The following is a 23,675-nucleotide window of genomic DNA, read 5'->3' as shown; positions in this document are numbered from 1 at the left end:
GTGGCTAACGTGGAGCCATTTTGCTTTCATTTTAAGCGGCCCCTCGGTAACATGTGCTTCATTTCTCAGCGTGACGTTCTCAGCCCATGTCGACTTTCGCTTTCAATAGGTTCCCCTTTTCTGTTACATTTTGCTCGTGAAATGACACGTCGTCTCCTCACAATAGAAATGTATGGAGATGGATGGAGAACGGTGCTACTGTTTTGTATCGTCACCCACAAAGCTTTGGACACGCAGCTCTTCCTGGTAGGGGTTCGGTGAGATGGGGGGGGGGGGGCACAAGACAGGATGAACAGCCTGTTTGTCAGGTGTTGCTGCTCACATTAGTCATGTTCAAAACAAAGCAATGAAGGAGCCACGGCCAACACAAAGAGCATCCAGACTCCACTCGGTGTCACCCGATCCCTTCTATATGTGCATGTGTGGGTAGATAAGTGTGAGTGGAAGGAGTTGCACAGGGGGGGGATGAGGGCGCCTCATTGGCTGCCATGCTGGGGTCAAGCCAAGGTCGGGACTTGCGTGATGGATGGAGCTGGAGACCACAGCCCTTCTACCCATCCTCTCGCCTCCTCTGGGCCTCAAACGTTGATAATAAAGCGGCCCCTCTGTTCACATGGCTTTGTGGGGGCCGCATTGGGCCGAGCAGGATCGCTCGAGGAAGAACCGCAGACGGGCGCCGCAAGGTGAGTTGTGGGCGAACCAGTCATCCTCCCAACGCCTAACCTCTGCTTTGCTTTCTCCTGCTCTCATTGTCCACCCATCACACACACACACCGGTTCCGATACGACACTTGGTGTACCTAATCATGTGTCCAGCAGTTGCATCAGTGATGTCATCTCTGCTCACCTTCCCCTCCATCATACTGTCAATCCTTCTATAGGCTCGCTCACTTTATCGGCACACGGAGACGCTCGTCTGTCGATGGAGGAATTCATTTTGGCTGCCAATCACAACAGGGGAGTGGTCAATGAGCGCACATGTGCCAATACCTCGACGACCCTGATGAGTGACTTCTGTCTGTTGGTGCTTTTTTTTGTGTCTACGTGGCTGGAAGACCCAGAACAGAAACTTTAAGCGGCTTGTTTTGCTGTGTTGTATATAGCAAGTAAGCAGCAGCAATGGAGATGGATGGAACATCTTCCTGTGTTTTCAAGGTTTAGTGTCCAAAGTCATCATTGGGTGCATTGATCCGGACTTTGAACTTACCTCTGGTTTGTCTTATAGCCTCAGATGGATGAAAGCTGCGGAGAAAAATGAGGAAAAATTGTAAAGCGCTTCATATAGGAACATTGTAAAGTCTTCATCAATCTACAGTACATGGTTGGTTAACACAGCAGATGGGTTAACCAACTCATCCATAACTCATTGATGACTTTATTGGCCCCGTGTACAATGTACGGAAAACATGATACTAGTACTGCATTAGAGGCTCAAGTATCATGGATAAAGTGTGAGGAAATGCAATGAAAATATATGCATTACCATAACTTTATTTATTTTTATAAATATTTTTGTTGACTAATTCTATTATTATATTATTTTATTATTGAAGCTAATTCTGTTTGATTGAATTGTACTAAAAATAATTATTTTAACTCCTAAAATCGTTTGTATCAATCAGAGTTGCGGCTATACATTTGTAACCGGCTATTTTAAACAATTAGTATCATTTTTATTTGACTTGCATTGACATATTGCTCCCAAATGTCTTACGGGTCCTCTATCAAGGATGTGTAGAAACGAAGTCTTCATCCAAATCAGGGCAAGTCGACCTTTAATCACTGAGTCCACCTCCAAAGGCTTTAAAGCTTCATCTGTCATCACCCATGCGTTTACTCTCGGACCTTAATGGGAACCATCGGCTGCACTGAGATCGGTTCTGGGTGTCCAACAAAAAGGTTGTTTTCCACTATAGGAAGTTATTTTTTAACCTATAGGGTCCAGTCTGGTGGTGTTTTGGTCAAACTGGTCCTTGGGAGGTGGAGTGTGACTTGGTTGTAGAGGTGCTTGTTTGACCAGTGTGGTCTCCTCATTGTTGTTTGGGCCTCTGTGTGTGTGTGCGTGTGTGTGTGTGTGTGCTGTGACAACAAACTCAAAGTATGACCGTGGGTTGACCCGGGGCTTTCTTTTTGGAGGGTCCAATTCACTCCCGGCGTATGGGTCCCTGTAGGACGCTCAGTGGGGCCTAAACTTCCTTTAAGCATATAAATATATTATTCATTATTCATTATGTATTTACGGTAATTATAACCTTAATTTACTTCACCTTTATTCGGTTTGTGTTTTGCTGGATTTGTGAGAGAGGTTTTTTAATTGATTGGACCGTCTTTCAGTGGAAAATAAAGCGGATTAAATCATTTGTGTGGACAAAAAAAACGAATACGCAAAAACAAACGGGTGTCGCTAACGATTAAATAAGCCACTTTCTCCAAAAGTGGAATTTTATTTAAAAACATGACTTCGATTAAATTAATTAACGAACACATTTATTGCATAATTCGTTTGTTTTTTTTTGAGGGGTGTGTCACCGTTTATTTTACGTTCATTCGTTAGGTAATATTCCTTTTGTATTTATCAAAATAGCACAATTATAGATCATGATTTTTTTATTGTTATACATTATAAAAACAGTGTCAAAATTATGCGAGGTAATGCATATCATATTATTATTAAATATTCGTGTCGTTGAACTTGCCAAAAATACATGTTTTCAATAATAATATTAGACAATATTAATTGTCGTGCATAAAACAACACTTTTGAATTTTAAAAACAAAATGGTGCATGACTTACAATCTCCCGTGTTGCTGCTGCCAGCCTCAGCAGGTCTCCACAGTCCAAGATCCTCCAGGTGGAACCCAGGTAGACGTGAACCGGGATAATTAATCATGCTTCTTTGGGCGGGTTTTGCCCTTTTATGGGAGCATGGACTCGCATGCTGCACACCAGGAATTAAAACAGTCAGGGTGTTAAATAAGAGGACAGGGTGCACCATGCAGGAGCTTCAAAAAAAAGGTAGAATGAGAGCTATATTAAATACATACAGATACATCATATTAAATAATAAGATGACGTCAGGCACCTCTGCAACTTTTCACTGATCCTCAAGGCGTGGGTGATGACACTTGAATGCAACTTTGGCCACTGATGAGCAGACACTGACAGCACCATCCTTGTCGATATCTTAACCTCCATGTACGGATCAATACTGTTTTCCTTTCCTCAATAAGGTTGTCATCATCAGTGACAGCCATGTTTTTTTTCATATTATTCACACCAAACATAGAAGTTGAAATATCACATTACAATTAACAACACAATGTCAAACTTCTTCAAGGATCATTTGACTTTAATAATCCATATAGAACTGACCCGTAAACCATTGAGGTATGCAAAGAAATAAGGAAAAGGTCCTACAGGTCCAACTGATAAAACTCAGCATCCCGCCAACACGTGACCCGCATCATGCAACCCCTACACCACATTCACACGTGTGTACAACAATAGGTTTGATTCCGTGGCCGCAAGCACAACTTTTGCACAGTTGAGGTATACTGATCAGGTCCAACATTACACAAGGGGGGGTGTCCATACTTTTTCTACAGACAAATTGAAAGAAGCGGGTGGCCTTTGATAGATTCATGATGCTAAAAGCAATCCAAAATATATGCTAGCAATGTATCTCCATAATGGATTGATTTGAGCCAATACAAAACAAGCTGCACACGCTTTGGACACCCCTGCATTACACAATATAAAAGACATCTATTGTCCAAATAGTGCATGAGTCCCTCCCTAATTGGAGCAGTAAGGGTCAGCCCCGGTGGAGGACACCGTAGAGGAAGGAGGAGAAGGAGTACAAGGAGCTGAAACTGACTTCTCTGACACCGCATCGTCCATTTTCTCTTGAAGGCTCTCGCCAGGTTCAGAGGGCACGGCCTTGACCGGGAGCAGTCCTTCCTTCTCCCGCTTCTTCTGCTTCATTCGCCGGTTCTGGAACCAGATTTTCACCTGAGTCTCATTCAGCTGCAGCGTGGCGGCAATCTCCACGCGTCGCGCCCGGGTCAGGTACTTGTTGAAGTGGAACTCCTTCTCCAGCTCCGTCAGCTGCTTGGTGGTGAAGTTGGTTCGGACCGTGTTGGGCTGGCTTCCATAGCCGTATTCACCGGACCGCCCTGAAGGTGCAAACAACATAGTTTGAGAAGACATAGGCCGTAACGTACATCTGCACAATGTGGCATCACTAAAATGAGCATTATTTCAATGCAGTTTTGAATGGAAGACATTTGAACGTAAACCATAAAATGTAGAATAATAAGATCCTTTTTGGATTTTGCACTGCAGATGTGCTTCTAATATTTACCCCCTGTGTGGATGTCCCTCATATTATGTCCTCATAACATACATGTAAAACGTCTGCACCTTGAATGCATCGCTTGACACCCACCTGTTTTAGGGGGGTTCCTCTTAACCTTCATCCAGTCGAAGGTCTGTGCAGAAGAGGCTCCCTCCGAGAGAGGAGAGCAGCATCCCTCCAGGTGAGATGCATGCAACGGAGACAGAGGGTTCGAGCACCCAGGGAAAGGGCTGCCTTGCTCATGGCCGCCTCCATAGGCAGGGTGGGCATACTGCAGCTGACCCATCGGGGCGGTGGTACTGTAACCCTGGCGATGCTGCGCCACCATGGAGGTGGACAGGTTACCCGAGTACACGAGTGGGCCGCATTGGGCGAACCCTGCGGCGGTGTCCACTTCCTGGTTCAGTGCGTAATGGTTGTAGAAAGTTTGAGCCCCGTAGCTGGAGCTGCAGGACGGGTGTGCGCCATAAGCCAGCCCGGAGTAGGAGTTGTGGTGGGGGGTGTCGTCTGGCGAAGCCCGGCTCGCCATGAAGCGCTCATCCGCGCTGCAGTTGTTCACAGTCACGGAGCACGACTGGAAAGTTGTAATCCCGTGATCCGGGTGGAAAGCTCTCACAGAACACGACCCACCTTCACTGCTCATGACTGAGTAATCTAAGAAAGTGCTCATTGTGGCATAATGGAGCACCTCTGATCTCTGCCTCTCTTACCCGGAGTGACCAACATTTACCTATACGCTGATATCAGGGTGTGGGGGGTGGAGGGGGTGTGTGCTGACCGGTATCAATGAACGGCTGTGGTCACATGACTCCAGGTCAGCCAGTGAGGCACTATCCCCTCAGCCGGTGACAGATCGCTGTTTGAGTGGCTATTTAAATTCCAGGCGCTCGTCGATCAATGTGACGCGGCATGCACTCGTGCATTGGCCGAGCAAACAATGAGCTGGCCGGCAGACGGATGCTGCCAGCAGCCGGTGTCGCATCGCATGCACGGAGCCCGGGGAGCCCCCCCACGTGGGGAAAGATCGGTCCGGACTCTGGTGGAGGACACCATGGGGAAGGATGACCACGCACTTTGACCCCAGGTAGATGTTTCTGTAGGTGCATGATATCATACCATGATATAGAATGTGAGTGCATGAGTGCCAGAGGCTATCAGTTGTCCCATGCCTAATGTTTCACTTCAACACTGCGAGGGATTTACTCAGCAAATATTGTCACAGTGGGGGCAACAGAGGGCAAATGTTTCACTCCATTGACAACCAAAAGAAGATGATAACATAGAAGCTCTTTTCATTAGGGTCACATTTACCTGTTTCCACTACGTCTAATGACAAGGATGTGCTATTAATTTCCTTTTTCCTCTCAGGGTCAACTCTGACCTAAGTCACGTGCTGTATGTGTTCATTATGCGGTGATCAAATGATGTGATAACACCTTATGTTCCGTGTAGCCCGTGGGTTGATTATCCTGTTAAAAAGTTCATCAAATAAAGCTGCTGGGGGGGGGAGAAATAAATGGTGGAATAGATTGTGCATGGTGGAGAGAGAGTGGGAGTGAGTGGGAGCAGGCTGGAGGGCAACCTCTTTACTGGGGAGAGGAAAAAAATAGAAAAGAGGAAGAGGGAGGGGCATGGAGAGGAGGAGGGATGGGCGCCATCAGTGGTCATGTGTGGTATTGCAGGGACAATGTAATGGCTTTTTTTGGATACATAACATTACATATACTGTATACTGTACTGTGATATGACTAATTAAACGTGTGCACTCAAAAAATAACATTAGACCAACTGATTTAAATTTCCAATTAATATATTTAGCTCCAAGTAAAAAAAACTATGTTGTATAATGTAATATATTTGTGTTAGTTGACCTTTTCTTCTAGTTCATTCAACAAATTAAACTAGTGAGCTAACTAAATATAATTAAAACGGTTCTGTCCAAATATACAGGTAATACAAATTAATTTCATTATGCTTCGCACTGCACAAGATGTCATAATAAACATATAGTTCAAATGATATGAGTGGCCAGTGGGTGCGTATATGAAAGGGGGTGGGAAGCGGTGTTAACTTCTATAGTGGAACACTATAGCCTCCCTTCCCCCAATCTCCCTTTCCCTGACATCCCATCTGCAGCAGAGTGCATGCGTGGGCGCAGTGGATCCTGCCTTGTCCGTGGACAGCCGTGGCAGCCCTGCACCAGCAGGCCACGGAGCTCTCCGTGCTCTTTGTGTGGAACACATGTGCACAGAAAAGGCGCGTTGTCTCGGAATGATTCGGTTATGGACGCCACTATAGCCACTGCAGGGCTTCCCCCCCGCCATGTTTCTACCATTCTAACCCCCCTCTTATTTAAACACACACAGCCACAAAAGAACCGCGCATACACTCCAGTCGCTGCTTAGCCCCACGATGTCGCCGTGTATAGCTTTTAGATTATCGTATCGATCGGTGCAACCGGTGGTGGTTGTTGATTTGACACACAAAAGCTCCATATTGAACCGAAGTTGGCTATTTAACGATTCCCATAAGTCAGCTCAAGTGCAAAGCAATGGAGCAAAGCTATTCATAATCATCATATTGAACCCCAATAGTTCCTCTCACCGCTTGAGACAATAATCCTGCAAAATCCCACTTAAAAAAAACGATTATACAGGCGCTCATTTAGAGATCACGCAGTTAACGTCTAATAAAATAACCCCCCCTTGTTTGGCATTCGGGCTCCACACGGGAAGTGAGCAGCCTGCACAGGCATGCAGCTTCCCAGCACACGTAGTAGTGGCTGCCTGTTTAAACAAGCTATAAAAATGAATCATTGCCTAACGCGTGGAGAGAGACTCGGCCCCCTTTAAGATGAGATACAAGGGGAGTCCCGTACGAAAATGTAAGTGGGCTTGTATTTGTGAACATTAAGCCACAATTGGGCTCCCTTAATGTCCGTCTCATTCATGCCATCGAGGTGATTTATGAGCTCCTGAAGGCAAACATGGCTCGGCTGTTTGCCTGCAGCATGCACCGTGTCAAGAGCCAGGTCATACTTCCACTCTATAACGCTGCAAAATAAAAACCACATGCAAGGTTAAAAATATCATTGGGTTTTGTATGAATTATAGGATATGTGAAAAATGCAGTATTTGCTTTAGAAATGATATTTCACCCAAATAAAAACACTACAATAATATTAAACTGTCTAGGCTATTTATATTCATTACCAACCTGTTGTGAGATTTGCATATTTTTTTGTATCATCCAGTGAATTATCTGAAATAATTCCTAAATCAATAATAATCCGTGCAATAATAGAAAAAGACTCCAAAGACAAAAAAAAGTTGTATCAAGTTAATTGTATTCTAACAAAAATATCCAAGACATTGGAAGCTATACAAAAATAAAAATGACCAATTTCCATACAGGCCGAATATTGTAGAATTTATCACATACACACTTCATAATCTTCACTCCAAAATTAAAAAAAAAACAATTTATGGTAATTACAATCCCCTTATCGGTGATTTAATGGCAGCCTTACCGTCAAGGAATATACAAATAAAATGTGAGTAGTGGTGGTTGTTTGGTGTTAATAGTTGAGATTCTGCAGGTCGATCGTGGTTAAAGACTCCGAGAAAAAATAGAAAGTATCTACAGAAATGTCCACGGGACTGTCCAAAGATTCCGACAAGCTCGGCGAGGCGGCATCGGAGAGCTGGAGGCAGGAATCCGATGAGAAAGGTTGGAAATCGTGTATAGAAACATCCAGGGCCGGGGGACTGTCGCCATTGTCCGGCCCAGATGCCGAGCCGGGGCCCATTGTTGACACGCAGCCTGGAACAGTGGGTGACGGGTTGGGGAAATGTTTTAGATTTTTCTCATTGCTGTTGAGCGGTGCGGGAGCATAGCTGCTATTGTGGACCTGCTGCGTGGACGACAGATTGTTGTTGTGAAAGGAGAAGGTGTCTCTCTCCAGCAGGGCCCCGCTTTGCTCGTACTGGGGGCCCTCGTCCTCGTCCTCGCTGTGCATGCCGTCCTCCTCCTCTCCGCCGGGGCCCTTGCCGTGCACGTCCCCGTTGTGGTTCTCCTTGCTCTGCGTCTGGCGTTTGTGCTTCATGCGTCGGTTCTGGAACCAAACTTTGACCTGCCGCTCGGTCAGGTCCAGCAGGGCCGCTATCTCCACCCTCCTGGGTCGGCACAGATACTTGTTGAAGTGGAATTCCTTCTCCAGCTCCAGCAGCTGGGTGTTGGTGTACGCGGTCCTGAGCCGGCGGGAGCCCCCACCGACTACTCCCCCTCCACCATCCGCGACCTCAGGCGAGCCTGCGTGGGAAACGGAGAGAAAACCGTTACATGATGTCTGTCTTGTCCCGGGGACGGCGGGGCAGCAAAATGGCTGCACTCGGTGATAATAAAAAAAGTGGGCTTCTTTTGGGATAATGAATGCTGCAGCTGCCCTCCACGGCAACGCCACTCCATCACTCTTCATTACTGTCACGCATCAAAACTGTGACTGCACCAATAAATCAGCAAACTTTGCGCAAACTTCTTCAGCTTTGCGGTCAACCCAGATATTAAAAACGAATGCGTATTTTAATCCCACATGTAGTGATATAAAAATAAAAACACCCACCTTTTGGAGAGAAGCACACGGGTCCATTGGACAAAGTGGTGGCTGTGGACGTGGGCAGGTGGTTCCTCTTGGAGGCTTTCTTCTCCCGCATCCACGGGTACTCCGGAGGCAGCGACGCTGTGGGTAGTGGGCTGCATCCGTCCGGGCTGTGTCTCGGCCGGCCGTGGCGCGGATGGCTGCCCGGGTTGAGGCTGGGGATGGTCTGCTCGAAGGGAGGAGGAATCAGTGTCGAGCTCTTGATTGATGAACTTTGAAATGAATCAGCGACAGGGGGGAAAGATGTCAGGCACTCAGCAAGCGAAGGCTGACTATTGATAAATCCGCTCTCTCGCTCGAATTCGTAATTCATCTCCTCTCCCTGAGAGCCCAGGAAAGTTTGCACGCGTTATTGTCCACCAAACTCAATGACGAGGGGAAAAATCATTCCAAAAACGTCCTGTGATGGGTTTTTTCCCTTCCTATTTCACTGATTACGGCCGTGTGGGGACCGAGCTACTATTAAACTATTGAATTCATGGAGACAAGGTTGAAATTGGACCGACTTGCCTGTCACATGATTACCTCTGCCCAATGACAATTTGGGCTTTAATCAAAAGAAGCCACCGGCTGCCTGATTGATCCAAAAACTCTGCTGCGGCTGTGGGAGTTTTATTTACATCTTGATCCTCCTCTCGCCCACTCTAGCAGGAGAAGAGAGAGCCCCCCACTCGAAAAAAGTGTGTTTTTAAGAATGGCGGACGCTCACTATTACAAGGGAAGGACCCCTAAGCTTAGGGCGCGCGGATTCGTGCACTCCTCTTTCTCGTATTGTTTGAGGATGTCAGGCGAGAACGCCCCCCACCACACACCCACCCACCCACCCACACACACACAGAGCTAAAAAAAAAAAAAAAAAGAAAATGAAACATACCCCAAAAGTGATCTTCTGCAGTCAGTCCAGCATATCTGATGAATTCATCCTTTAGGGTGGCTAGCAATAAAAAGGCACACATATTAGCTTAGCATTGCACTTAACACACAGCAGAATAGCACTTTCAATCTCAAAAAATGTACACACATGCTGCTTGTTGATGCACAACACTTGCATCCGTGTGTGTGTGACGTTTGTGTGATGGCTCAAATTGGCCACGTTTTCATTTTTTGTTTGCGTTACTGCGACATTCTGAATGTTTGATGGCGCCACATACAGTGTTCCCAGTGTCCATTCAAGCTAAGCAATTACCGTAATGGCGGCTATAAACATTAAAAACGAATAATTGGCCGCGTTATTACTGAACGTCTCTCCCCTGCTGTGATTTTGCTTTATGGTCCTTCCAAAGTCATCCGTGAAAGCCGCATATAGGACTACAACCTTTCCATTCAAAGAAAGCAAAAATAGGACTCGGAGAGAGGAAGACGTGGTATAGGTCTCTCTCAGTTTGTTGCTTATATACCAAACAAAGAGTGCTGGAAGCCTGTGCGCGATCAATCTTACTCGCCAAAAGGTCTGACAGCTCGGTGCCCTCACAACACATTTAAGGCTTCTAACTCTCCCCCGGATCAAATGCAGCCAGGAAGCGGCCAGAAACACTGGTCACTCAGATTAGAAGCATTTTCTGCTCCTACTTCGAGCCTTATAGCTGTCGCTGGAGGGATGTTTTAAAAAGATAAATAAGAATCGAACAAGGCGTTGTTTCCTTGTCGGGGAGCCACTGAACGCACCACTTGGTGAGTATAAAAGGACTCCACCTGGCTTTTATCTATTTTATATTTCATGGAAATGTGTCTTGTGGATATATTTTTGTACACATTTGTGGAGATAGATGCCACATGGGGGGAATGGTGTCTTTTCTTTTTTGGGGGGGTAATCTTTGTGTGCAAGGAAAGGAGTGGGTGGAGGCTTTTTAGTCAACCTACACACATTACAGCAGGCACTGATTTAACAAACACTTTCCCACGGATCGAAATCCAGAGCAATAATGCATATTTTTGTGGTTTAAAATGTTTCTATTCAGGCACGTGCGAGTGGAATGTTGCCGTGGATGATGAAAAGTGCAGTTTTGACACACCATGGTTCAATTGTTCTAGGTTTCCCTGCTAACCATATGTCATGGCTACCCATGCCCTGGTATATCAATCATGTTCACGTTGATTTTTTTTTAAAAAGAATGAATAAAAAAATCCTGCAGCTGTGCAACAACATATGCACAATTCTATTTTTATTTTCTATCCATCACTTTTTGTAGTAATTAATTTTGCATTGAAAGATTGAAATGCATTTTTTTTACTTGGAATCTGCACCATTAATGGAAGCAACAAAACCCTTGAAACATATTCCTTTCATTTCGATTGTTGTCTGTACTTGCAGAAGCTCCAGAAAGCTCCGGCCAACTGACATTTTTATGATTATGGATGTGCCCACGCTGATGAGATGAGAGGAGAGGATAGAAGGAGGCCACCCGAGAGTTTTCTTTACGTCTCATCGGGAAGAGAAGGAAATAAATTATGCTGTGTTTTGCTTGTGCGAGTGTGTCTCTTACGGTAATTTTTTTAAATCATAATAAATTATTTCTGAACGTATTTTAGCCTTTGCAAAATATACATTATTATTGTCATTTGTTAGAAATCCGGATAAAATGCCAAATTAAAACAAATGTGCTTGGATTGTATTTCATGTGTTTTATTTACTTCTTCGACTTGGAGCAGCATGGAATGTATATGAAGGGGGGATTAACGTGTTTTTTTTCTCTTCAATAAAAAACAGCTAAAATATGTCCTTCTTTGCACCCTTATTGCGTCGATTGATTGATTTTACATTCTGAGAGACAATATCAAATAAAAATAGCTCCTCGAAGAAGAAGAAGGATGAAAATGGAGCTTGCATGGTAATAGGGCTTGGGGGGGTGGCTTGAATCCACTGAGCTTCTCGTAAGGGTGTGAAATAATACTAGAGGACTATTTTGTAACACTAAACAAAATAAATAACATGAGAAAGTCCACAAGCAAAGGCAACCTATTAGAAAAAAAAGCATTTCCCTCATAAATCCCAACTGGATCCTTTTACAAGTGCAACAAAATGCAAAACAAAATGATCTTCAAATGCGGATAAATAAGTTCACATTGAAAAAAAAAACGAATAACATATGTTCATAATACCCTGTTTGGATTTGAAAACCATAAAAAAATAGATTAAATAGGCCTATGCTCCTCTTCTATCGCCCCCACCAATGTCTTTTGGAGAAAATAGAAGAAAAATGATGATTTATCCTATACGCTACTTCACAATTCGTCAAACTAAAGGCAACCTAAAGGCAAAAAAAAGGAGGCTGTGCGGAGGTACACAAAGAAAGGCGGTGATGCGGTCCGGAGGTGGCTACAAGACAATGGGCGGAGTGATACAAACTGCGCCACACCGCTACAGATGCGTCAGTTTCGGCGCCTCCTGGATTCTTCCCTGAGAGTATTGCGGTGTAAGGTCTGTGTACGTCGGTGTGGGATCACACACTCCGTGATGCTGGCTGCTGCCCATCGTGATTGCTCCATTGTAGTCCATGTTGGAGGACGGCGGGTGCGGGAGGTGTGTGAGGCCGAAAACGGAAGCACCAGAGTTGGGCATTGGTTCGATGTACCCTCCGCCAACATAGACGGGGCTGCCCTGCATGTGAGACCCGTAGTTGTTTCCCTGCAGGGCATGCGCGTCATACTCGGGCGTGGCCGAGTCGGGATACCTCTTCTGGGAGTTTAAGGGAGGGGGGTATGACGTGGCCATGCCGTATGCATTTTGATGACTCTTGCTGTAGGACGTCGGTGACTGGGACTCGTAAGGAACACTGTTTACCAGAGAATGCATAGAGCTGAGGTATCCTCCACCTCCTCCACCAGAAGATGGGCCCACTGGACTCCTGGGGGACTGCCCCCCGGGGGAGGGCATCATCCCGACTCCCTTCTGATCCTTCTTGTATTTCATCCTACGGTTCTGGAACCAAATTTTGATCTGTCTCTCCGTAAGGTTGAGCAGGTTGGCCATCTCCACCCTCCGTGGCCTGCAGAGGTACCGGTTAAAGTGGAACTCCTTCTCCAGCTCCACAAGCTGGGCGCTGGTGTAAGCCGTCCGGGCCCTCTTAGAGGCGGCTGACCCGGGAGGACTCTTGTCTCCGGGGCAACTCTCCACTGTGATGGGAGGGGGAGAAGGGTGTCAATCGGTAATCCATTAAAACAAAACCAAATACAATACAAATCCAGTCTTTCTCCACCAGAAAGTGTAAAATCTGTTTGTTGTTTTTTAAGAATATGCCAATGCCGTGTAAAAAAAAAAACAAAAAACCAAGTAGGGTGACACTGGTGTAGCCAAAGCATCATGAGAGGTTCTACTAACACATAGTAGCTAGCCGCACCACTGAAAAGCACAATAAACTGAACATTAGCATCCAGATTGGGATGTACTGGTGGCATCATTCCACTGTGTAACCTTTTAAAGTACCAAAAGCATAAAATACAACTGAATACACCCCCCCCACACACACTCCAACCTGCATGCATGGAGACACAGTTGCACATTCCTAATATTCCTCATTGTGTGTGGAGCATCTTGACTGCCTTCACAGATAAGCGCCATAGCAGCACGTAGAGCCACAGTTTTTGTGGCAGGCGGCCAACAGCACATAGTAAATTTTTACTACCTGTCGAGCCAAACACGAGCAAAGGGAATGTAGCATGACATAACCTCCATGGTAGCATAGCAGAGACTAAGAAGGTGGGAAATAATAGCTCATAAATTAAAAAAAAGGATATCCTATGGTGGAATAATTGTGTAAAAGGCATACAATGAATTAGAATGTCAGTTTATCATTTGGGAGGCGGTTTAATGAAGCACCTCCAATTAGCTGATGATAAAGTTGCCCCCCCCCATAAACACAAGTTGAGACAACTGTGTTTTGTTGTCTCAGTGGGGACATTATGTGATCAGTGTATGTTTACAGTAGAATGGGGTCATCCTCAGGGCAAGGGGGTGGTGGCAAATGGTGAGGTGAGCTGGTGAGCTGGATGGGGGGGGGGGCTTTAAATTTCCTTTAGAATTTGGATGTTAACAGAACTACTCAAAGGTGTTGATTATTGCCGTCTGAGCTTCCTGAAGACCCATGTAAGATTTCCCTCTATGTGACATTTAAGGTGCAGGGGGAAAGTGGGAAGTTCACAGTGGGAGTATTATATGATGTGGGCTTTAACACCCCCCCACCCCACCCACCACCACCCCAGTCCTAACATAGTGAAAGTTGCGTGTGTTGTACCTGAACTGGCGCTATTTGCAGGTTTCTGTTTGGTGTTCTGGCGGGACTCCTTCATCCAGGGGAAAATCTGCTTTCCGCGGGGGGCCGATGTGGGAGAGCCGCTCTTGGCGCTCGGTTGCCGGGTGCCGTTGCTCGCGTTCTCGCCGGTGTCGGCGGGGGACCGTGAAGGAGGGGGCGCCTGAGCGCTTTCGGGATGATGCACCTTGGTCGGCGCCGCTTGGATGCCCGCGGTGGCGTCGCAGCTCTCCGCCATCTCCGCCGGCTTGTGCAGAGGCACGGAGCCGTCAGTAGACTGCAGGGAGCAGGCGGGTCGATGGTAGTCACTTTCCACATGAGAGGCGCGGGGATATTGGACCTGATTGGCATCATAACTGAAGCCATTTGCGCTTTGATACGGGTAGCCACTGTAAATTGCCGAGCTGTCGTAGTAGGTTGCCTTTTGCATCTCGCCGTTTCCCAATATTTATTTCAGAAAGTGACAGGGTCTTGACACCCTTGTAGAAGAACATTGGCACCCCGTGGTCATGTGACGCCTCTCCGCCAATGGCCTCCTCGGGTGAACCTGGGGTTACAAGAAGCACTGTGAGCAGAAGAAATGGTGGCGATCCATCTTACTTTTCAATGCAGGCCTGACACTGCACACTATAGGCGAGATAGGGCCGGGCACTTGTGCGCACGATTACCGTTTACCTTCTGGCTTGTGCGGGCCAACCTTGCATTACCATCTGTGCTAAACAACATGCAATCAAAGGCAGCTCACTTTGGGAAAAACATTAGACTAACAGGAGGACTGCGTTGTGTACCAACCACGCAAAAACAACTACAATGCATTTTTATGCGTAAACATTACGCATATAGTGTCCAATTCCCTGACCCTGTCTGCAAAGCACCAACCACCACATTCCCCTTTCTTCTCCCTTAAAGACAAATAGGACGGCAAAACCTGAAAAACCGGGTGGACATTCGTGCATTTCATGACCACAATGTGAACTTTTCCCGTGCTGACCCATAATACTGGTGTTGTCTACGCGGCTGACCGTCCTGGTGCCATACGGGGGTAACATTCATGTGGACACGGCCGGAAGCGGTAACAAGGACATGGACAGGCGATATTACCAACAAGGTAAAGCAAAGATTATCGCATAGTCACTAAAAAAACAGATAATAAGTCGATTTTAGCGTCATTCTTGAACAATAATGATAATAAATAATGATAATAAACATATAAAATAAATATATATATATTTAACCAGCTGTGTACATCAACATATAAATATGTAGAATAAATATATGTACAAATATCACGTATTACCATTAAACTTTTAAAGAAAAATAAAAGACAATTGTGAATAAATAGTGGCTATATTACCATTAATATAAACAACAATAATTTACATTTTAACTCATTTTGATATTTAACGTTTTAATATTAATATTAATATTAACATTAAGTTTACAAAGATAATATTGAGAATGTTTCAAGTTATTTCCTATGCAGGAAAAAATATTTTGCACATTTCTCTATTAAATTATAACTAAAGTTTCATAAAGTTGTAGAGAAAAATAGAAAAGGCTCCCCAACGAGGCCATAATAAAAACAAGGTAGGTAGTGTCTTGGATCTGCTGCTGGAGAAGAGCTGGAAGTTTGGTCCTTAAAAAAAAGATTAGTGTTGTTAAAGCCGCGCATTAGTCAAAAAAAATATAAAAATGAGACAAAAGGCAAACTCGGGCTCTCCTTTGCACAGCCTTCTGCTCCACGTTAAGAGAAATGTGCGAGTGTGTGAACTCTTCCTGAACCGAGATCCAAGTCATACGGTGATAAATCACCGTGCGCGACACACAAACTCGGCCATTTAGAACCGAGGCAGCCTATTTCTGGCCTGCTTACCTTAACCTCTGACGACCAATGCAGAGCACCGAGCAATATTTTCTCATTCAGCGACGAAATCGATCAAAGTAGTAATCCACAGGAAAGTTGAAGAGGCAGGGCTGGGCTGCAGCAGCGCCATGCAGCATGCAGCATGCAGCAAGCAGCCACAACAAGAAGAGTCGAGAGAGAGCGTGTGAGAGGGAGAGAGAGAGAGAAGCCCCTTTGCTTTTTTTTTTTCTTCCACCCCTTCTGGTGTCTTCCCCACTCGACGTGGATGTGTACATGTAGATTGCAAAAAGCAGGCGTGAGCGCTCAGGTCACAGAGATAACTCTTATCTGGCTTCAAGCGACCTCTCCATAGCATATAGCAAGGATAGAGCCATGCATGAAGCCTATATGGGAGGGAGAGGGGGGGCAACCAGGCTGGACCGGACCCCCTTCTTGTGTGATCGTGAAGGCACCAGTGGACTGGCCCGAACCACAGCGTCACACCATAGACAAGAAAAATTATGCAAATGAAGTAGAGCCTTGCTGGAAAGGCAGTTCAAATCAAGTGGCTGCCTCTCACCCCCCCCCCCACCCCCCACCCCCCCAATCCAAGCAAATGAGGGAGAGAGAGAGAGAGGAAGAAAGGGGGGAGAAATTGCACATAATCACAAATAGTATGGGAGCTGTCCGTGCTTTTATTGTATTATTATTATTATTATTATTATTATTTACTGGGCTAGAAGGATGTAGTGAATTATGGCTTCCGGTGAATAAAGCATCACTATCCCAGCAGCCGTGGGTGTTTGATGGCCTCCCGGATGGAGAAGATCATATTTTGTGGCTGAGGAGAGAAGAGGAGAGCGTGGGGGAATCCCTCTGTGTGGTGATCTTTTTTTTCTTTCTCTCCCCTTCCTCATGAAAGGAAAATGTCCTCTCAGCTTTACGCATTCACACTGCTCCCTTTCTTTAAAAAGGTAGAAAATACAACACGCGTGGGAGGGCGAGTGGGCCCAAAAAATTAAGGCCAACTCTGCTTTTTAGCTTGTATAATTATTTACCGCTTTGTGTTGGAAAAACGCTGATTCTGCTGAGAAGGTAGAAACAATCCAAAAAGGAGGGGGGGAAATGTCATGAAAGTAAGTGTTATAAAAATACATAAATACACGCGTGGCGTGTACGCATGGCTTTGGAGTAGAAATGGCTTTTTGAAAGGAGCGAGGCAGCGCTCCAAAGAGGCTTCCTCGTCACGTTTATGGTGACAAATTACACCTCGCAGACAAGTGGAGGAGAAGGAATTATTGCTCCCGGCCTGCCAGTATTGCAGCTCCACGGAAGAGTCACACGCTGCTTCTGTCAGGGCCTTTGGTGTGGGCGTGCTACTTATTATTTTCAAAACGTGGAATAAGCAGCCATCAGAAGATAAATCAATAAAGATGAATACAGACTTACCGGGGGAGCTCTGTGACGTTAAAGAGCCGGATTTCTGCAAGAAAGAGAGCAGAGGTTTATTTTATTCTGCAAGATTAAGTCACGTCTATGAAGTGCGATGATTCCACGAGATTAAGTATGATTTAAAAGTGATTATTGTAAGAGTTTTATGCATTTCATTGTTAAAAAATATACAATTTCCCCCCCCAAATCCACATTAGAGTGAAATATTGTCGCCTCTGTGTTTAATAATATAAGCAAGCCTTATGCAAATACTGTTTGTTGTTTCCCTCTTGGCCGGTAAGCATTTTTCCCGACAAACGGATCGAATAGTCATTAGCTGTGGAGCACCATCTTCCCCAAGTCCCCGCTCCCATAAATCACGCAAGGAGCGCCGTGACCTCAGCGCGGCCGAGCCGTCCTGCGTGGCACTCAGTCTTCCATTATACCCTCGTTTTCCCCCCGTGGAACGACACAACCCCACAGCGTTCACCTACTTTTTTTTTTTTTTTACTCCTTATGGGGTTCATGTTGATGTAGTGTTTACGCACAAATATTGGTTATGCTTTGTTTGGGTTTATATTGCAAAAAATACATTTAATATAGTATAATTATTCCGTGCCTTATCTTAAATATTACATTTTTAATATATATATTCTAAAATATATTCAGTGAAAATAAACAGGGAAATGGAAGCATGCGTGTAATTAATAGCGTCAACCTGACAAACCATTTAATTAAAAAGAATCATTTTTAAAAAGACGTATATGATATATTATGTGTTAAATAGTATATTGTAAATAATACCCTCAACTCCCTTTACTGACCTCTGCCTTTCGCTGCAATAACTCACCACAGTAATGAACAATCGGCGGAAATACCTCAAAATAAAATCCATCCTCCCAAAGCTCGGGCTCTCTCCGCGTGGAAAAACATATCCGTCCGTGACACCCGTGTAATACATCCACACAAATACACACGCACAGAAAAAAACGGGAGCGTTTCTCCTATTAGATTGCGCCTGGGTTCTTTCTTCCCCCCCACCACCCATCACCTCCTCCTCCCCACGCGATAAACACAAACTATCCAGCCAGGCGTCTCTTCGTGGAAAGCGGGGCTATAACGAGCATCACACGGTTACATCCAGCACAACCACAACCGTCACATGGCACGACGTCAACTTAAATCCCCTTTATTTGAGGCTGTGAATCATTAATGGGGGCAGTCATGGGGGGGACAGAGAGGGAAAACGAGGGTTCTGGGACACCCCCGTTGGATTTAAGAGGGTTTTCCACGTTTGGGGAAATCCTAATTTCAAGTGGGAAGATGTTCTATCAGATTCAGGCTTAAATGTGGCGTGGTTAGCAGTATTCGGCTGTATCACTCAATACGCGTGGAGCATTAAGGGACTCAGTGTCGCCCCCATCCTATGTGGTAATGTTTGCAGAAGCTCCCCATGTCCACAGTAACCATAGTGGGTAAGTCCAAATAACTTCCAATACGTGTGTCCCTAATTAATACATTTTGTTATCACTCGAGGACATATTTGAAGGGGGTGCAATAGGGTGGCTGCCAATACCCCACGCAGAGCGACACTCGCCCACTATGGGAATTATCTGGCGCCTGGAACCCCGAAAAAGCCAAAAAACAAAGCCGGAAGGCTCCCTCCCTTTCGAGCTCTCCTCTCGGCACCGTTTGGCGCTTGTTTTCAGTCAACACCGAGAAGCGGGCGTGGAAAAATCCCACCAGATCTATTAATCACTCGTGGACAGCGTCCCTGCATACTCCCACCAACCCCACCCCACCCCACCCCACCAGTTTTTGTGTGTGTTCCCAAACTTGAGCGGTAAACTTTTAAAAAGCCAGGAAGAGGAGCGGCAGAATTCATCCTTCAGTAAAAGTTAATTTGACTTTTACGCACGGGAGATTGTGACTTTTACGCATGGAAGAAAGTTGACTTTTACGCACGGATGAATAGAGAAATTAAGAAGGTTGTCTGTTTGATATTTTTCTTTGCTCTGTGATTACAGATGGAAAGCCATGCCGAGGATTAGTTGACGTAAACCGGGTGAGATTTTTTTTTTACGTCAACTTTTCGCCACCATGAACTTTTCCATGACCCGGGCTGAGGCAAAGAGACTCAAGTGGGGAGTTGTTTGGGGTTTGCAAGACGAGGAGGAGGTAAAGCCAAAGGGCGTTTAGACTTGAATAAGAATTCCATTTCAATTAGATTTCTTTTGGACTTGTTCAACTGTCGATTCCACCAACTTAAGCTTCTTATCGTGTCAGCAAGAAGAAGTCAAAAGTCCTCTGGAAGACGGCCAGACCAAGGAGCACATCTTTGCACCATGTTGACATGGAGCTCTTAACAGACAGCTAAGGTGAAGATAGTCCTTTCTGCAACCTCTCTGGACCAACATCAAGCTTAATGTGAAATGGAGATGTTTTATTTGCAAGTGTATGCTTGTTTTTTTTTAACTTTTTAACTAATAAAGTTGAATTTGAATACTGGATTCTTTTTACATGACATATTTTATGTATGTGGATGTACACAGCTGGTTAAAAAGGGTTAAAGGTGAGCAAACTAATGCAGGCATAATAATTCATATAATAGAGAGCATGGCTGCTTATGCCCTGAGGACTCTGTTAATCATTTACAAGTCTCTATATGGTCCATTGTGTTGTCTTTTTCAAAGGACCTTTCATTTGGAGTTGTCCTGACAACTTTTTAACGCCCTATAGTTCCTCTAACTACTGATGTTAATGTTAAATAAATACATTAGACATACAGCAACATGTGTAATTCATGCATTTCTCAGTCAGAAATCAAGTATTTTAATACTAATTTTATGATTTAAGTACTTAACACTTCAAAGTTTGGGGGGAAAAAAGACCACAAATAAGAAGAAAAACGCTTCACGTAATATTTTTTTGTTGTTAAAATGTGAATTTTCCTATATTAAATGTTGCTTCCTGAAAAAATAACCAACATATAGTCTACATCATCACTATATAAAGACACAAAAAACTACTTACAAGCCACGAGGGTCAGTATGGAGCAGAAGACAGACTCACGCCCAGAAGAGGATCACTTCAAATGAAAATAAGGCACATTTTCCACATCTATTTCTAACCCCCAGGGACATTCATTATTCAACGAGCCACACGGATGGGCAAATTAAAATTTCAGCACATTGGAAGTGACCTCTATTGGCAAATGACTTGAAAATTGTAATTGAACTTCTTCATGGAGTCTGCGCAAAATCGTTGTCACTCACACTCAACGCCATTTTCTGCACGGCTTTCATGTTATATGTGCAAGCAGTGCAGAAAGGGATTTTTATATACAGTGGAAATGACAACAGGGTACCATTACGCATGACGCAGTATAGCTCATTTAGGACCGCTCACCACTATACAACCATGAATGTACTTTAATAAAGCTTTTTGTCCTAAACTTACTGGGGGTGTCTCACCGCCGATGTTCACACCTTAAAAAGCCCTTTTGGCCGTCTCGGGATCGATATGCAAGCTGAAGAAAAGACTCTCCGGGGTCTCAGCACTGATGTATGGTCTGAACATTGTATGTGTCGAGAGGTCAGGGGTCGCAAGAAGGGCCGTGGACTGCTGATTGGTCCGAGGCGCCCGTGCCCCCTGGTTGAACCCATCATTGTTTGGATGTAGCAGGTAGTGACCAACACTCACACTCTGGTGCACTGAGGCTGGCTGAGGTCGCCTTGTAATGGCGAGGGAAAACAATCTTGGGCAGGGATGTATTTGACTATTTGGGTTTGGGTCTCAGGGTGTCACAAGACCGTGGACCATAACATGCGTGCCAGATGACATATATTTCAATATGATGCACATATTCGTATATATATATTATATATATATATAGATAGAATAGATGTTAGTTTATAGGAAGAAATATAGTAAGAAAAATTAAATTATATTAATTTCCTACAGATAAACTATATATGTTTTTATATACAAATTATCTAATCATAAAATAAAGAAATATACACGTGTCGACAGTTGAATATAATAGTTTTTCAAAAAGAGAAACAACCTTAGTTGGCTTTTACGCACGGCTTTTCTGGCTGCGAGATGCGCACGCGTGCTGAATATTCAAAGTCACCTCAGCCTTAGAAGTGAAGTACACGTTTATTTCACAAGGACATATTCAGTCTACACTATAGCCTATACAGCACAAGGGGGGTCACTAGTGAGACGACACAAACACGGATGTATTATTCACAGTTTTAGAAGACAACACAGCAACATGGGAACGCACGAGCACGAACCAAACTATAAAGACCTCACGACACACAACTACAGCAACAAAGTCTCTACTAAATGCTTTTCCTCATTGTGCCTTCGTTTATGATTTGTCTATATATGTACATTACAATGTGGGGCATGTCACCTGGACTACATTCAACAGTAAACCAACCCACTCGAACACACACACACTCACACACACACACACACACACACACACTGTGACTATACTGGAACTCCTACAAAAAAATCCGCCTTTTAAAAATCATAACTTTCAAGTATATTTAGAATTCTTCGTGGAAAACCATAAAAAATAATGAAAAAATAAAGAAATGAGGCGTACTTTTTCTGATGCAATGCTACCTTTTTTGATCCATTTCAATGTGCGTAATCCTTCATCCGTAATAATAATAATAATAATAATACAAATAAAAAGAAATATATGAACACTTCAGTCGCCACCGTTGGAATTAAAAGTGTATTTCAAGCTGAAGACGAGAGAGACGGAAAGTGGAAGGGGACAAAGGGCGGGACACTGGGGGGCCCAGCGGCAAATAACAGCAAAATATTGACTCGGTCCTTTTGAATCCACTTGTGTTCTTTGCCATCGCAGTCTGGATTTTTTTTGAGTGTGAAATAAAGGGTGCACTATAGACCCACAGTGCACGGCGTGGGGACAAGCTGCTGGCCTGTTTTGATCTGCTGCTGCTGCTGCTGTTGGGCCACAGAAGATGAAGAGGCCGAATTGGATCGGATCTTGGTGTTGGGGAGCTTGTGCTCCTTCTTCCACTTCATCCGGCGGTTCTGGAACCAGATCTTCACCTGGCGCTCCGACAGACACATGGTGTGGGCGATCTCCACCCGCCTGCGCCTGGTCAGGTAGCGGTTGAAGTGGAACTCCTTCTCCAGCTCCAGAGCCTGCTGGCGGGTGTAGGCAGTGCGGGACCTCTTGGGCACTCCTCCGTTGTAACTGGCATTGACTGGGGTTGCGAGGGGGGGAGGAGGAAGGGGGGGTTGCACAGATGTTAAAGACAAAATCCGACAGATTCTCTGAAAAAAAAAACAATAAAGCACCCTGCAGTTGCATGGGTGAAATATGCTCCACGTCATGCACAAGCACCCAGCTTAAGATGAAGCAAACAGCCGGGCTGGATATTACACTTTGGCTCCTCTCCAGTTTGGGCTTAAACGCAACAAAGCTCCGACAGACGAACAGGCAATAAAATTTACGAGGGTCCTTAATTACCGACCCCGCTGCTCTATAGTCGTAAATTGCAGTTGCAAACGGCTCTGCCTGCTACTAGCGCTGCCTCAGTGGCTCCGTGCGTGTATACCGGTGAGCTTTAACCGTGACGATAACTCACCGGAGCTAACGTGGACCTTTTTCATCCAGGGATAGACCACCGGCTCTTTGCCCTTCGCCACGCCGGGGTACACCTCACCGGCGAGGCTGCAGTCCTTGATGGCCCCCCCAGCGCCACCATCCGGGGCCGATCCAAGGCGCGGTCCGTGGCTCTGCGGCTGCGCTGTCGAGTGGTGCCCATCGCTGAAATCATCCAGTCCGGCGGCGGGGACGTTTGTGTAATCGTAGCCCTGTTCCGTGTAGTTGGACCTGGGGTAGGATGGCTCTTCGTGATGGGGGAAGCCCGTGTCTTTTGGCCGCTCGTAGTAGTCCCCCGGGTTGGGGATGTATCCGCCCTGCTGGTATTCGTCGCATGGAGGAAAGGACGGCTCGATATAGTTGGAGTTTATCAAGTAGGAACTCATGGTCATTAATTTGTGAAGTGCAACAATACTAATTTTTATCGCGCTGTCGTTTTTCTGATCTCCACAGAACCCTCCTACTCGCTGTCAAATGTACA

The 23,675-nt window shown here is 45.1% G+C and overlaps 4 protein-coding genes across 14 annotated transcripts; all 4 read right to left on the bottom strand.

Annotated features, from left to right (window-relative positions):
* Positions 1 to 3,796: 3,796 nt before the first annotated feature.
* hoxa1a (homeobox A1a) lies at positions 3,797 to 5,562 on the bottom strand. The gene is made up of 3 exons (XM_058047857.1): positions 5,540 to 5,562; positions 4,449 to 5,059; positions 3,797 to 4,176 (listed from the first exon to the last, which is right to left on the bottom strand). Exons 2-3 carry the CDS (start codon positions 5,026 to 5,028, stop codon positions 3,797 to 3,799), a joined length of 960 nt encoding a protein of 319 aa, XP_057903840.1. The 5' UTR covers positions 5,029 to 5,059; positions 5,540 to 5,562.
* A 2,204-nt stretch (positions 5,563 to 7,766) lies between these two features.
* Positions 7,767 to 18,537, bottom strand: LOC131102257 (homeobox protein Hox-A2a-like). 6 transcript variants are annotated; one of them, XM_058047821.1, is made up of 5 exons: positions 18,414 to 18,537; positions 17,554 to 17,587; positions 9,890 to 9,949; positions 8,980 to 9,181; positions 7,767 to 8,669 (listed from the first exon to the last, which is right to left on the bottom strand). In XM_058047821.1, the coding sequence occupies exons 4-5, from the start codon at positions 9,068 to 9,070 to the stop codon at positions 7,936 to 7,938; spliced, it is 825 nt and encodes a 274-aa protein (XP_057903804.1). In that variant the 5' UTR covers positions 9,071 to 9,181; positions 9,890 to 9,949; positions 17,554 to 17,587; positions 18,414 to 18,537; the 3' UTR covers positions 7,767 to 7,935. The 6 variants fall into 6 exon arrangements, with proteins under 6 accessions (XP_057903804.1, XP_057903800.1, XP_057903801.1 ...); XM_058047817.1 differs by having other exon boundaries at positions 8,980 to 9,227; positions 18,386 to 18,511; XM_058047818.1 differs by having other exon boundaries at positions 18,386 to 18,511.
* hoxa3a (homeobox A3a) lies at positions 9,085 to 18,529 on the bottom strand. 6 transcript variants are annotated; one of them, XM_058047812.1, is made up of 5 exons: positions 18,360 to 18,510; positions 17,554 to 17,587; positions 14,247 to 14,808; positions 9,890 to 13,128; positions 9,085 to 9,181 (listed from the first exon to the last, which is right to left on the bottom strand). In XM_058047812.1, the coding sequence occupies exons 3-4, from the start codon at positions 14,689 to 14,691 to the stop codon at positions 12,374 to 12,376; spliced, it is 1,200 nt and encodes a 399-aa protein (XP_057903795.1). In that variant the 5' UTR covers positions 14,692 to 14,808; positions 17,554 to 17,587; positions 18,360 to 18,510; the 3' UTR covers positions 9,085 to 9,181; positions 9,890 to 12,373. The 6 variants fall into 6 exon arrangements, with proteins under 6 accessions (XP_057903795.1, XP_057903796.1, XP_057903794.1 ...); XM_058047813.1 differs by having other exon boundaries at positions 9,130 to 9,227; positions 18,414 to 18,529; XM_058047811.1 differs by having other exon boundaries at positions 9,130 to 9,227; positions 18,386 to 18,511.
* Positions 18,538 to 20,500: 1,963 nt separating the features above from the next.
* Positions 20,501 to 23,675, bottom strand: hoxa4a (homeobox A4a). Its single transcript, XM_058047841.1, has 2 exons — positions 23,178 to 23,675; positions 20,501 to 22,793 (listed from the first exon to the last, which is right to left on the bottom strand). The coding sequence occupies exons 1-2, from the start codon at positions 23,584 to 23,586 to the stop codon at positions 22,462 to 22,464; spliced, it is 741 nt and encodes a 246-aa protein (XP_057903824.1). The 5' UTR covers positions 23,587 to 23,675; the 3' UTR covers positions 20,501 to 22,461.

This window comes from Doryrhamphus excisus, chromosome 14, assembly GCF_030265055.1.
Source record: "Doryrhamphus excisus isolate RoL2022-K1 chromosome 14, RoL_Dexc_1.0, whole genome shotgun sequence".
Classification (NCBI taxonomy): domain Eukaryota; kingdom Metazoa; phylum Chordata; class Actinopteri; order Syngnathiformes; family Syngnathidae; genus Doryrhamphus; species Doryrhamphus excisus.
This window is presented reverse-complemented; position numbering and strand designations above follow the sequence as displayed.

Bases quoted from the DNA above. Each gene is read 5' to 3' on its own strand.
- hoxa1a (XM_058047857.1), bottom strand. From the start codon at position 5,028: ATGAGCACTTTCTTAGATTACTCAGTCATGAGCAGTGAAGGTGGGTCG. The intron at 4,177-4,448 runs GTGGGTGTCAAG...TTGCACCTTCAG, and splicing joins GAGGAACCCCCCTAAAACAG to GGCGGTCCGGTGAATACGGC.
- LOC131102257 (XM_058047816.1), bottom strand. From the start codon at position 9,328: ATGAATTACGAATTCGAGCGAGAGAGCGGATTTATCAATAGTCAGCCT. The intron at 8,670-8,979 runs GTGGGTGTTTTT...TTTCCCACGCAG, and splicing joins CGTGTGCTTCTCTCCAAAAG to GCTCGCCTGAGGTCGCGGAT.
- hoxa3a (XM_058047813.1), bottom strand. From the start codon at position 14,691: ATGCAAAAGGCAACCTACTACGACAGCTCGGCAATTTACAGTGGCTAC. The intron at 13,129-14,246 runs GTACAACACACG...CTCCCATCACAG, and splicing joins TGCAAATAGCGCCAGTTCAG to TGGAGAGTTGCCCCGGAGAC.
- hoxa4a (XM_058047841.1), bottom strand. From the start codon at position 23,586: ATGACCATGAGTTCCTACTTGATAAACTCCAACTATATCGAGCCGTCC. The intron at 22,794-23,177 runs GTGAGTTATCGT...TCGCAACCCCAG, and splicing joins AAAGGTCCACGTTAGCTCCG to TCAATGCCAGTTACAACGGA.